Source organism: Chrysochloris asiatica, unplaced genomic scaffold (assembly GCF_000296735.1).
Source record: "Chrysochloris asiatica unplaced genomic scaffold, ChrAsi1.0 scaffold00004, whole genome shotgun sequence".
In the NCBI taxonomy this organism is placed as follows: Eukaryota; Metazoa; Chordata; class Mammalia; order Afrosoricida; family Chrysochloridae; genus Chrysochloris; species Chrysochloris asiatica.
In genome coordinates, this window is record NW_006408522.1 from 23,595,624 (window position 1) to 23,609,362 (window position 13,739).

Below are 13,739 nucleotides of genomic sequence, written 5' to 3' on the forward strand. Positions count from 1 at the left end.
CTACTTCACTGTGTGTAAGTTTAGGTAGGTCGTGTTTTAAAAAATGTATACATCTCTTCTAAATTTTCAAATATGTTGGAGTACAACTCTTCATAGTATTCTGTTATTATCCTTTTGATTTCCTTTGGTTCCGTTGTGACATCGCCCATGTGGTTTCTAATGCGTGTGTTATTTGTGTCTTCTTCCTCTTTTCTTTTGTTAGGTTTGCCAGTGGTCTGTCGATTTTGTTAATCCTTTCAAAGAACCAGCTTCAAATCCTGTTGATTCTTTCTATAGTTTCTCTGTTTTCTATCTCAATTATTTCTGCTCTAATCTTTATTATTTCTTTTCTTTTGGTGGCGGTAGGTTCCCTCTGTTGGTCTGTTTCTAATTGTTGTAGATGCTATGTTAATGTGTTAATTTTGGTCTTTCTTCTTTTTGGATATGTGCATTTATTGCAATATATTGTCCTCTCAGCACCACTTTTGCCATGTCCCAAAGATTTTGATATGTTGTGTTTTCATTCTCATTTGTTTCTAGGAACTTTGTGAATTTACGTTTAATTTCTTCTACTACCCAGTTGCTTTTCAGCAGGGTGTTACTCAATTTCCATGTATTTGACTTTATTTCCTTTTCTAACTTGATAGCATTGTGGTTTGAGAAAATGCTTTGTAGTATCTTGATATTTGTTATCTTATAGTCCATTAACTTTTCTCTCCATTTAGTGCAGTCTATTTTATCCTGTAATCAACCTTACCTTATCACCATCTGGATCTCTGTTCCTATATGTTTACATTCTTTTATATTGTAATTGTTTTGATCATAGACTGACCTCCCAGATTCTCTGAGTTTGTTCTTATAGTTTTGTTCTGTTCTCGACTCTTCCTTCTGTTGATTTAGTTTTGGAAGGGGCTGCCACCTATGTCAGTCTCTGGTTGTTGTCAGTCCTTGTTGGTTCTCAGTCTACAGAACTCCCTTTAGAATGTTTTGTAGTGCAGGGTTGGCTTTGGCAAAATCCCTTAGCTTCTGTTTATCCTGGAATGTTTTGATTACACCATCATATTTGATTGAAAGCTTTGCTGGATTAAGGATTCTTGGTTGGCAGTTTTTTGCTTTCAGGGTTTTATATATGTCTCCCTATTGCCTTCTTCCTTTCATGGTTTGTATTGAGAGATCCAAGTTTAATCTGCCTTGCTTGCCTTCGTATGTAACACTTCTGTTTTCCCTAGCTGTTTTCAGGAGTATCTCCTTATCTTTGATTTTGGAGAGCTTGATTATTATATGTATTGGTGATTTTCTTTTGGGGTCTATCCTTCCTGGGGTTCGTTGAGCTTCTTGAATGTTTATCTTTTCACTTTTCAGGATGTTAGAGAAATTTTCTTCCATCAGTTCTTCAACTATTTCCTCTGTTGACTTGTGTGATTCTTCTTTGTTCTGGAATGCCAGTTCTTAAGTTATTCCTCTTCATGTTGTCCAACATAAATCTTTGACCTTCTTTAGATTTTTTAAATCCTTTTTGCTGTTTGCTCTTCTATCTTAGTGGTATTGAGAAATTTGTCTTCCAGCTCACTGGTTCTGCCTTCCTTCTTTTCTATTCTAATCTTTTGCCCTTTTAGTGTATTGTCTATTTCTAATATTCTATTATTAATCGTTTGGACCTCTTTCTGTAGGTTTTGAATTGTATCCAATGCTGTATCTATCTTATTTGATTGTTCCTGTAGCGCTTTCCTGACTTCTTCCTCATTTTTCTCAAATCCATTGTAAAGTGTTTTGAAACATTTTATAATCATTTTTCTGAATTCCTTCTCCGACATTTCCAAGGCTTTCTCTCCTTCCAGAAGATAGTCCAGGTCTATCTCTAGGTCATTTGTCTCAGACATTTTATCTTGTTTCTGGACATGTGCTGATATGGTCATCTGCTTTTGCTTCTTGGACATGTTTAGTGTTTATCTGTGGACTTAATACTTAATTGAGTATCTGTTTTGGTATTTTTTATGCTTTCTGATTGCTTCCAGGTAGATGTGCTCTGGATGTGTGCTTCCCTTTTCCCTCTTGTTATTGCTTAACTCATAGTAACCTTCACAGGTGTTGTCTGCTTCCCTGGTATATGGCAGTTGGTATTGGTTCTTGCCTGGATTTTGGTGTTTTATAGAATGTGATTGTAGCTTGACTATATGGCAGCAGTTGCTGTCTCTTCTTGGGTAATATAAGGAGTGAAAGAGTCTCCCAAAGGTACAAGGGGAGCATAAAACAGCAAAACAGCAGCAACAACAACAAAACAACAAACAAACACCAAAACAAGAACAACAACAACAACAACAACAACAAAAACTAGACTGGATACTGTAGTCTATAATCACACAAAAGGGAGAGAAGGGAGAGAAGAAAAAAAAGAAAAATCTGTAGCTTAATATGAGTATGACTTTAATGTCTTCTTTCTGCTTCTTACCTTCAAAGCTGCCTCAGAGATTTCAAGTTGTCACTGTTGGTTGTTATTCTGTACCTCAGGATTTAATTTAATTTTTGGCCTGTTTTGTTTTTAAACTTTTTACCTCTCCACACCCCTTGTTTTCTGGCCTTTTCCATTTTAAAGCAAAACAAAACAGTTCAGGGCCAGTTCTTGGGCTGAGAGTAATTGTGCACATGCATGGCAGAAGAACCCACCAATGGTGAGGGTGGTGGTGGGGGTGTCTACTTGTTCAGGCACCCTCTCTAGTCACCAGAATGGAGGTGTGCGTACAGTGGGGGCAGGAGCCAATGAACAGATACCAAAACAAAGAGAAAATCAGAACAAAAGAAAACTGACAAAGTGTATTGTCCACCTTTGCTCCGAGGTTCCCATGACATTTTTCCATGGTGTGTCTGCTCCCTCGCTTGGTCTTGCCATTTTGTCTTCCCCAAGTTGTTGGCTCTGGGCCATCTAGCCCAGCAGATTCAAAAGTATGTGATTTCTTACTTCTGCTTCAAGTTCCAATAGCTATAAGCCTTCAAAAATTTAAAATATTCCTACCTATGTGGTTCTGAGTTTTGGAGCTCTGCTCTGAATCTGCTTTGTCTGATATTCTGTGGTATTGCTGATGGTGAACCTCACTGCACCTCCACCCTAGCTGCCATCAAGCCCCACCTCTCTAAAAAATGTACTTTTAACAGGTTCTTGGGTGATTCTGCCAGACTGTGGTTCCACTTGGAAGGCCATGGGCTCTACAGATTTGTTTCTTCCTTCCGTCTTTCCAGGTCCTCTGTTCCTCACATATTCACTCTTTTTTGTTATTACCTTGATAAAGTTCAGCATTTAGATATATACTCAACATCCTTGGAGGTCTTTGAGGGCCCAGCTTGGTGCAGTGGCTGGAAACCGTCATGTGGACAGGTATGAAACTAGCTGAAGGTCTCCACGATTCTCCTCTGGACCAATGTGAGAATTGCCCTGATTCCCCCTCACACCCTGTGGGTGGAGTTACTCCTCCTCCTATCTTGTCACTGTGACAGAGTTAGAGAGGAACAGGCCATATTATTTCTACTTATATACCAAAATTCAAAGTACTGAATAAAGTCATGTAAAATGCTGTAGCTCCATAAAAAGGGATTTCGGAATTTTACCTTATGGGGTGGCACTGTAGGAGAAACACTCAACCTCAAGGTCCATTTGAACCATGAGGTTGGCAGTTCAAACTCACCAGCTGCTCCTTGGAAACCCTATACAGGATCGCTATGAGTCAGAACCTGACTTGATGGCACTTAACAACAGCAATACCTTGTGTGGTGTCTTGTTGTGCCACTGTAGGATAAGCACTGAACTGTTAACTGCAATGTCGGCAGTCCAAACCCACCAGTCACTCCTCAGAAACCCTATATATGGTCACTGTGAGTTGGAACCCACTCGAAGGAACTTAACAACAGAACTTTATGGACCGAGCAGTGTTTTGTTCTGGTGGACATAGAGTCACTATGAGCTGGAATCAACTCCACATCGCTTAACAGCAAAACTTGACCTTGTGCTTGGATATTGATTTGGAGGGTCCAATCTTCTCTGCCATTTATAACTAAAGTGCTTTCTTCTCATGACAATTTACAAATGCTTTTATGTGCTCAATATGTATGCAATTACACTGAATTAGCTCTCTTGAAAATATTACCTGCAGGACAGGCATTCTTTACTGTTTTAGGCGTGTGATTGTTAAGAGCTGATGAGTCAGTTCTGACTCACAGGAACCCTGTATAGGGTTTCTGATGAGTGGCAATGGATTTGAACTGCATGTGTTTAACAGTCTGGTGCTGATCCTACAGTGCCACACCAGAGCTTCGACTAACACATTTTATGTATACCTGGCACGGGCACGCCGTAAACATTAACTTCTTGGACAAAATCAACCAGCCCTACTGTGTCAGCGACTTCAGTGGTGGCCACGTTTTCCCCTTTCCACCTGGAAGTAAAAACAGTGTAGTTAGCTGAGTCATTCTTACTTTCTGGCCCAGGATGCACGGACAGAGAGCAGATGTTTCCTCCAGACCCTGTAGGGAGTCTGGCCATGTCTTCCCCAACTTGGATCCCCAATTCCCCAACTCAGTTATGGAAGAAGCATCATTGGTGGAAGAATAATAGGCAAAGGCATTCCAGTTGTTGAGTTGATTCTGACTCAAGGTGAACCCATGTGCTTGAGTAAATGAGGGTTTTGGTGGCACTACGCTTTCTTCTGAGGGACCTCTTGCTGGATTCCACTGTCATCTCTGGATTAGTAGTCCAACACTTAGCTCTATGTGCCACTCAAAGACTCCCAGGCAAAGGCATATACCTAGATACTAAAATGTGGTACTTGATTCTAACCATATGAGTGATAATACACAGAATGATGTGGCTGGTGGGTTTCAACCTCAAACCTTTTGGTTAGCAGTCCTGTGCTATCGTGCAGTGCCACAAGAGTACTATTCAAATAGATCAACTCCACATTCATTTGAATTTGCTTTTATCTGAAGAGAAGTCCAATGATGAGGAACAGTATGAACTCTTTGGCTGTCCTAAGAGTGACCACCCAGCACAGAGGATAAATAAGAAATGCTGGATGGACAAAGTCTTTTAGACTCCATAAATTAAACTCAGCATTTCTTATTCTCATCAGGACCAGGATGTGCTCTGCACAGATATGTCTCATGTATTCCCTTTGTACTCTGAATATACAGGAGATGGAACAGGTACTCCAATGAGGTATAAGAGATAAGGGAATGAAGCACATAATTTACATATTTATAGTAAGAATAATTTCAAAGTGGAATGCAGTTCCAATTGTGAACCTAAGTCAACCTGTGCTTGTGTTTGGTTTGGCTTACAAATTCAAAGGAACAAGGTGGTACAAATGGTTAAGTGCTTAACTACTAACTGAAAGTTTGATGGTTCCGGCTCACCCACAGTCACCTTGGAAGTAAGACCTGGCAATCTATTTCTGAAAGGTCACAGCTTTGAAAACCCTATGAAGTGGTTCTATGCTGCACACTTGGGTCACTATGAGTTGCTGATAACTAGCAACAATTCTGAGAAAGGGGCAGTGGTGAGTCAGTGGAAGAATTCTTGCAGCAGACTCACATCTGATTCTCAGCCTGTCCACCTCATGTGCAGATGCTCTGATGCATCTGGAGCTTCACTGGAGCTTCTGGACTGAGATGGAGTAGGAAGAAAGTCCTGAGAAGCTACTTCTGAAAATCAGCCAATGAAACACAACAGTCCAATCAAAAGGATGAAGAGTACCAACAAAGCAATGTTTCATTCATTTGTGCACAGGGTCCCCAGGAGTTGGGGACTGACTTGATGGTGCTGTAGGATAACGCACTGGACTGCAAGGTCAGTTTGAACCTCAAGGTTGATAGTTCAAACTCACCAACTTGCAGAAACTCTATGCAGTGTTGCACTTAACAACAACAACAATAACAACAAGCAACAGTTCAGAGAAACCAACCGGAAGGTATCTCCAACTCTGTCTTGGAAGTAGATGAAATTGTCATGGTCAATCATTAGGAGATCTCCACTGTTGAAATAAAGGTCTCCTTTCTCAAAGACATCTCTCAGTTTTTTCTTCTCTGTCTGAGTCTTTCCTCCAGCATAGCCACTAAATGGTGTAAGTTGTGTGATTCGGCAAACTAGGAGTCCGACTTCACCTAACACCAGAAAAGAAGTTATTATTTATGTGCTGGAAGTAGGCCAATCTTATCGTCAATCTTCTCTTAAAATGATGCCATACAGCCCCCTGGCAGTCAGCTGGCTGCAGAAAGAGTCATTTTCCATGCGCTGATATGTATGCATTGCATCCGCATCTACATTAAATAACATATACAAACATAGTATATTCTTTATATGACTAAGCAATTGTAATTCTTTCAGAGCTAATCTTTTACTGAATAATGATTTATACACATCATAAGCAAATGCATACCACTTTAAACTGAAAAGTAAAACTCACCTAATGTAATTACAGTTTTGCTTTTGTAAGTATATATTTCTTTCCATAAAATGGTTATCTCAAAAATAAGAAATTGTTCATTAGAATAAAAATTATAATTATGTTACATATAATGGTAAATTGATACTTCTTGGAAATTCTGTAATTATTTATGAGAGGACTATAGTATAGCTTTTTTTTTTCTATTTTGAGCAATTTATCATGTGTTCAATTCAGCAACAATATGTTGATTCTTAAAAGCCCCCTGACTAAAGTAAGAAAAGGCACTAGTTAATTTAACAGAAGTCCACTGTACCTTTGGGAACTTTGATGCAATATCCATTTTCATCTCGGACAGGTTCATCTTTCTCCACATCGTATTTTATTAGCTCATAAGACACAAATTTCTAACAAAATAAAAATATTTCATTTTGAGGGTAAGTTCTGCAACTTTTTTTTTTATATTGGTATAACACATATAAAGTAAGATACATAAATTACACTAATTTTCAGGGTGCAGCTTGAATTTTTACATATGTATAGCCCACGTGACCAATGGATGGAACATATTTACTTACCCTAAAGACTGTCTGTGATATTCATGTCAGTGTGTATCAGTGGTTTGTTGTTTTTATTGTCATTCAGTTTTTCATTTTATGAATGAGTTTTATTTATTTATGTATTCTTCTATTAATTGACACTTGGATTATTTTGTGGCTAAGGAACATACTTGTACATGTCTTTTGGTGCTCATATCACAAATGGCTTTTTAAAGGCTTATATAACCTTATAATAATATAATGCTGTTTATGTATATTCTAAAGAGCTCTGGTAGTGTAGTGGTTACAAATTGGGCTGTGAACTGCAAGGTCAGCAGCTCAAAACTACCAGCTGCTCTGTGGGAGAAGATGAGGCTTTCCGCTCCCGTAAAGATTTAAAGCCTCGGAAACCCTGTTCAGGGTTGCCATGGGTCAGAACCGACTCGACGGCACTTAACAACAACAACATGTATATTGTACAGCCTTATAGTAATATGATATTAATTTCTAGAGACATGTTCTGTAATAAATAAATACATCAATAAAAATACACATGCACACATATTGTAGAGTGTCATTGAATAGGTTCCGACTCATGGCAACCCTCTATAGGCTTTCTAAGAAGCGACTGGTGGGCTTGAAACACTGACCTTGCAGTTAACATTCCATATGCTTATCTTACAGCATGACATCAGGGCTTTCTGTCTCTGCCTCTCTATCTATAAATGATATAGATTCATATACACAAACAGAAGGGGGAGTTAAAAAGCATTACTACTAGGGTTTCAGTTCATACATGTTCGGATTTAATCCAAACAAACCATGTTTGAACATGTCTGTGTGATCAGTGGATGACTGCAGACAAGTTCTCTCAGTAATATGCTTGTTTTTGTCTCGTTAGGGTGCCTACAAAATAGAAGTGGTTTCCAAGGAGATCTGCTGGGTCAGTTCAATTCAAGGCGGAGATGTCAGCTTTGAAGCTTATGGTGACTATTTTTGGGGATTCCAAAGGAGTAATCCTGATAGATTTTCTCAAAGGACACAGGATGATAACAGGACAACTATTATGAAGAAGTTTTAAGAAAACTGAAAACTGCATTTCTGAGAACAAAACCAGGAAAGTTGTACCAAGGACTTTTTATTTTTTTCTATCACAACAAAGTACCTGCTCATTTTTTGAGGGTAGCAAGGGCTGTCCTATGAGAATTTCATTGGGAAACCTTAACTCATTCACCTTAAAGTCTTGATCATGCCCCTATAGACTATTTTGTTCCCAAAACTTAAAATGAAGAGAAATAGCTGTAAACATCCATTAATAATCAGAACATAAAGTATTTGAAACATAAAATCTATGAAAATTGGAAGTTGTAAAAAATGAAATGTAATGCATAAACATTGATATCCTAGGCAGTAGCTAGCTGAAATGGACTATTATTGGCCATTTGAATCTGACAAGCACATGGCTTACTATGCCAGAATGACAAATTGAAGAGAAATGGTGTCACATTCATCATCAAAAAGAACATTTCAAGATCTGTCTTGAAGTACAATATTATCTGTGATAGGATAATATCCATATACCTATGAGAAAGACCAATTAATACAACTACTATTCAAATCTGTTCACCAATCATGAAAGCCAGTGATAATGAAATTGAAGAATTCTACCAACTTTTTCAGTCTGAAATTGATCAAGCATGCAATTAAGATATATTGATAATTAATGGTGATTGGAATGCAAATGTTGGGAATAAAGAGGAAGGATTAATAATTGGAAAATAGGACCTTGGTGCTAGAAATGATGCTGGAGAGTGCATGATAGAATTTTGCCAGACCAATGACTTTTTTTTTTTTATTGTAAATACCTTTTTTAAACAACATAAAAGAAGAAAATAAGCATGGACCTCACCAGATGGAGTACACAGAAATCAAATTGACTACATCTGTGGAAAGAGACGGTGAAAGCTCCATGTCATCATCCAAAACAAGGCCAGGGGCAGACTGTAGACCGGACCATCAATTGCTCATATGCAAGTTGAGGCTGAGTGGAAGAAAATTAAAACAACACCACGAGAGCCAAAATATGATCTTGAACATATCTGACTTGAATTTAGAGATCATCTTAAGAACAGACTGAAGACCAGAAGAGTTGTGGATTGACATCAAGAACATCAACAGTAAAAAAGCAAAAGGACAATAAGAAGACAAGAAAGAAGGAAAAGACCAAATGGATGTCAGAAGAGACTCCGAAACGTGCTCTCGAACATAGACGTGCTAAAGCAAATGGGAGAAATGAGGAGGTAAAAGAGTTGAACAGAAAATTTAGAAGGGCAGCTTGAGAAGACAGATATTACAATGAAATGTGCCAAGATCTGGAGTTAGAAAACCAAAAGGGGAAAACACTCAGCATTTCTGAACCTGAGGGATCTAAAGAAAAAATTCAAGCCTTGACTGGCAATATTGAAGGTTTCTATGGGCAAAATATTGAATGATGCAAAAAGTATCAGAAGAAGATGGAAGTTATACACAGTGTCTCAAGAAGTAGTATATGATCAAGAACCAATGATACTGAAGAAATTAGTCCAAGATGCATTGATGGCTTTGGCAAAGAAAAAGGCTGTGGGCATTGATGGAATACAAATTGAAATCTTTCAAATAACTGCCGTGGCAGTGGAGGTACGCACTCATCTATGCCAAGAAATTTGGAAGACAGCTACCTGGCAAACTGACTGGAAGAGATCCATATTTTTGCCCATTCCAAAAAAAGGTGATCCAATGGAATGTGGAAATCATCAGACAACGTCATTAGTATTGTATGCAAGTAAAATTTTGCTAAAGAGAATTTAAAAATAGCTGCAACAGTACATTGACAGAGAACTGTCAATGGTTCAAGTTGGATTCAGGTGAGGACATGGAACGAGGGATACCATTGCTGACTTCAGATGGATCTTGATCTTGAATGAAAGCAGAGTATAACAGAAAGATGTTTACTTGTGCTTTATTGACAAAGCAAAGGCTTGTGATTGTGTGGATCATGACATGCTATGGACAACATTGCAGAAAATGAGTATTCTGTAACATTTAGCTGTGCTCATGAAGAACCTGTACATAGATCAAGAGGCAGTTGTTCGAACAGAATGAGGGAACACTGAATGGTTTAAAATAGCAAAGGTGTGTGCCCGGGTTATATTCTTTCATCGTACTTTTTCATTATGTATACTATATGCATAATTCGAGAAGCTGGAATATATCAAGAAAAATGTGGCATCAGGATTGGAGGAAGACTCATTAATAAGATGTGATATGTAGATGATACAATCTTGCTTTCTGAAAGCCAAGAAGGCTTAAAATACTGATGAAGATTGAAAACCACAGCCTTCAGTACAGGTTGCCCCTCAATGTAAAGAAGACCAAAATCCTCACCACTTGACAAATAAACAACATTGAGATAAATGGAGAAAATATTGAGGTTTTTCAAAGATGTCATTTTACTTGGATCCACCATCAACACTCATGGAAGCAGCAGTCAAGAAATGAAATGATGTGTTGTATTAGGCAAATCTGCTACACAAGACCTCTTTAAAGTGTTGAAGAGCAAATATGTCAGTTTGAGGACTAAGGTGGGTATGACCCAAGCCATCATTTTTAAAATAACCTCTTATGCATGTGAAAGTTCGACACTGAATAAGGAAGACCGTAGAATAATTGATGCATTTGAGTTATGGTGTTGGAGAAAAATATTTAAAAGTACCATGGAAAGAGCTCTGGTAGCATAGTGGTTCCGAGTCAGGCTGCTAACTTCAAGGTCAGCAGTTCGAAACTACATTCTGAGGGAGAAAGATGAGGCTTTCTGCTCCTGTAAAGATTTACAGCCTCAGAGACTCTATTCAGGGTGTTTAGGAGTCAGAATCGACACCATGGCACTCCACTACGATCATGGGCAGCCAAAAGAACAAACAAATCTGTGCTGGAGGAAGTACAGTTAGAATGCTCCTTGGAAGCCAGGATGGCCAGACCTTGTCTTTCATACCTCTCACATATTATCAGGAGGGACCAGTCCTTGGAGAAGGATGTCATCTTTGGCAAAGTGTAGGGCTGAAGAAAAAGAGGAAGACCCCCACGAGATGAGTTGGACAATGGCAGTAGCAATGGGCTCAAACAGCATGATTGAGAGGTTGGCATAGGACTGAACCACATTTTGTTCTGCTCTGCATAGGGTCACTATGAGTTGGGACTGACTCAATGGTACCTAGTAACAACCACCACAACAGATATTTTTTGATTCCTAGATTACTTTGAACTCTCTAACTGAAGATTTATGTGAAGTAACTTGATCATTCCTTATAATTTTTATAACAAAAACTCAAAAGAATGAAAAGGAAGATGATTTTGAGGCCTTAGAGGATGCCCAAACAGCCATTTTGGTGTAGTGTGAATTGAAGTGCACAGAATGCTTTAGAGAAGGTTAGAGAGATGGAGCTGTGTAGATCTAGATGAAAGATATGTTAAGAAACAATAACTTCACATTTTGATATTATTGTTGAATATAAGTTTCTATAATTTTGTAGCAATATTTTAACTTGCACCTGTATGTGTGTTGTTCCTTGACATTCTCCTGAAAAGATTTTTTAATATCATAAAAATATGGAAAACAAAAGCATGTTACTGTAAGTGCTGTAAAGTCTGTTCCAACTCATAGTGATCCAAGAATTGGCTGGAGGGTTTGAACCTTCAACTTTGTGCTTGTCCTACAGTGCCAGACCAGGACTCATTTCTATAATCTCATACAAACCTTCCAGTCACATTAATTATCCACATCAGGTTGTTCCATGATCACTATTAATTGCTTCCCAAATTTTCCATCATCTTTACCATTAATATATTTAAGAATAAATGGTATATTTTATTCTCATGATAGTAAAGTTATTAAAATGCCAATATAAATAGTAGGTACTATAGTGAATTGCATAATAATTTAAATTTAATTGATTTAGTAAGAAAAATAAGTATATTAATTTCCATATTGAAAACTTCATATAAGACTGTATTTAGATTTAATAATTAGTCATGGTTACTAGGACCATTTCAAATTTATATTCATGCCCATGTTATAATTTAGGATTTATTGTGCAGTATTGAATTGGTCCCAACTCATAGCAACTCTCTGTGACAGAGTAGGATTGCCCCAGAGACGTTCCTATGCTGTAATCTTTACTGAAGTGGATTGCCTGGTCTTTCCTCCCTGGAGACTTTGGTGGGTTTGAAGAGCTGCTAACCATTCAGTTTACAGCCGAGGGATTAACTGTTGTACCATCAGGGGTCCTTAATGAATTATGCACCAATAAATAGTCTCATGTAACTTCATTAAAAAACTAGAAGGATTCATGGCCAACAAGTAATAAATAGTGCTTATTTGGAAGAATGTAAAAAATTTTGGGGTAGTAACTAATGGATCGTTCAACATCAATAGTCAAACTTTTCAGAGTTTAAAAAAAAAAAAAAAGATATTGTTTAAAGTAGAAAAACTGACAAGAAAACCTGGCAGAGAATGATGAGAAAGGAAAGAACTCGTGACATACAGCACCAGCTCCTAAGGTTCTCACTTTGGTTTAGAACAAAAGTTTCCCTGTAACTCATCTCTTTGAGAATCAACAACAGCAACAAACAGTCTCAGTTTCTACTATGTCCCAGCCTGACATGCTATTAGGCCAATAAGAAATTAAAAAAATTCTCTGAGTGCCTAGTGCAATACGTCATTTGATTTCTTGACTGCTGCTTCCATGAGCAAAATGAAGTCTTTGGCAACGTCAACCTTTTCTCCATCATCATGATGTTATTTATCAGTCCGGGTGTGAGGGTTTTTGTGTCGTTTACACTGAGGTGCAATCCATACATAAATCCTCTTTGCTTTCAGCAAGCAAGGTTGTTAATGAGTCTTCCACCTTTCCTGATGCTATGTTCTTCTTCATATATTCCAGTTTCTTGGATTATTTTCTCATCATACACATTAAATAAGTATGGTGAAAGGATACAACCCTGGCACACAACTTTCCTGATTTTAAACCATTCAGTAGCCTCTTATTCTGTTCCAATGACCGCCACTTGGTCTCTGTACAGGTTCCTCATAAACAAAATTAGATGCTCTGGAATAACCATTCTTTGCAATGTTATCCATAGGTGGTTGTGATCCACATAGTTGAAAGCCTTTGCATAGTTTATAAAACACAAGCAAACATCTTTCTGGTATTCTCTGTTTTTAACCAAGATCCATCTGATATCAGCAATGATATGTCTAGGTCCATGCCTTCTTCTGAGTCTTGCTTGAATTTCTGGCAGTTCTCTGTAGATGTATGCTGCAATCATATTTGAATTATCTTCAGCAAAATTTTACTTGAATGTGATATTAATGATTTTAAACCATTCGACAATTTCTTTATTTCATTGGGTCATCTCTCTTTGGAATGGGCCTTAATATGGATCTCTTCCAATTAGTTGGCCAGGCAAGTTAGTTGTCTTCCAAATTTCTTGGCATAGATAGTGGCTTCAGTGAGGCATCAGTTTGTTGAAAAATTTAGATTTGCATTTTGTCCATTTCTGAAGCCTTGTTTTTTTCCATTGCCTTCAGCGTACCTTGGACATCTTCCTTCAGTACCACTAGCGCTTGATCATACGCTACCTCTTGAAATATACCATTTCTTTTTGATACAGAGTTTCTGCATTTTCCTTCCATCTTCTTTTTTTTTTGCAGATATTTTATTTATTTATTTATTTATTTATTTATTTATTTATTTAT

At 37.8% G+C, this 13,739-nt stretch overlaps 1 protein-coding gene across 2 annotated transcripts in view; it reads right to left on the reverse strand.

Annotated features, from left to right (window-relative positions):
- LOC102813077 (very long-chain acyl-CoA synthetase-like) overlaps positions 1-13,739 on the reverse strand; it is a 67,265-nt gene that overhangs the window by 10,461 nt on the left and 43,065 nt on the right. For both annotated transcript variants that reach the window (XM_006831664.1, XM_006831663.1), the window contains 3 exons: positions 6,724-6,814; positions 5,928-6,126; positions 4,306-4,403 (listed from right to left, as the gene is read on the reverse strand). In XM_006831664.1, the coding sequence (XP_006831727.1) occupies positions 4,306-4,403; positions 5,928-6,126; positions 6,724-6,814 (388 nt within the window). The remainder of the gene's footprint in view (positions 1-4,305; positions 4,404-5,927; positions 6,127-6,723; positions 6,815-13,739) is intronic.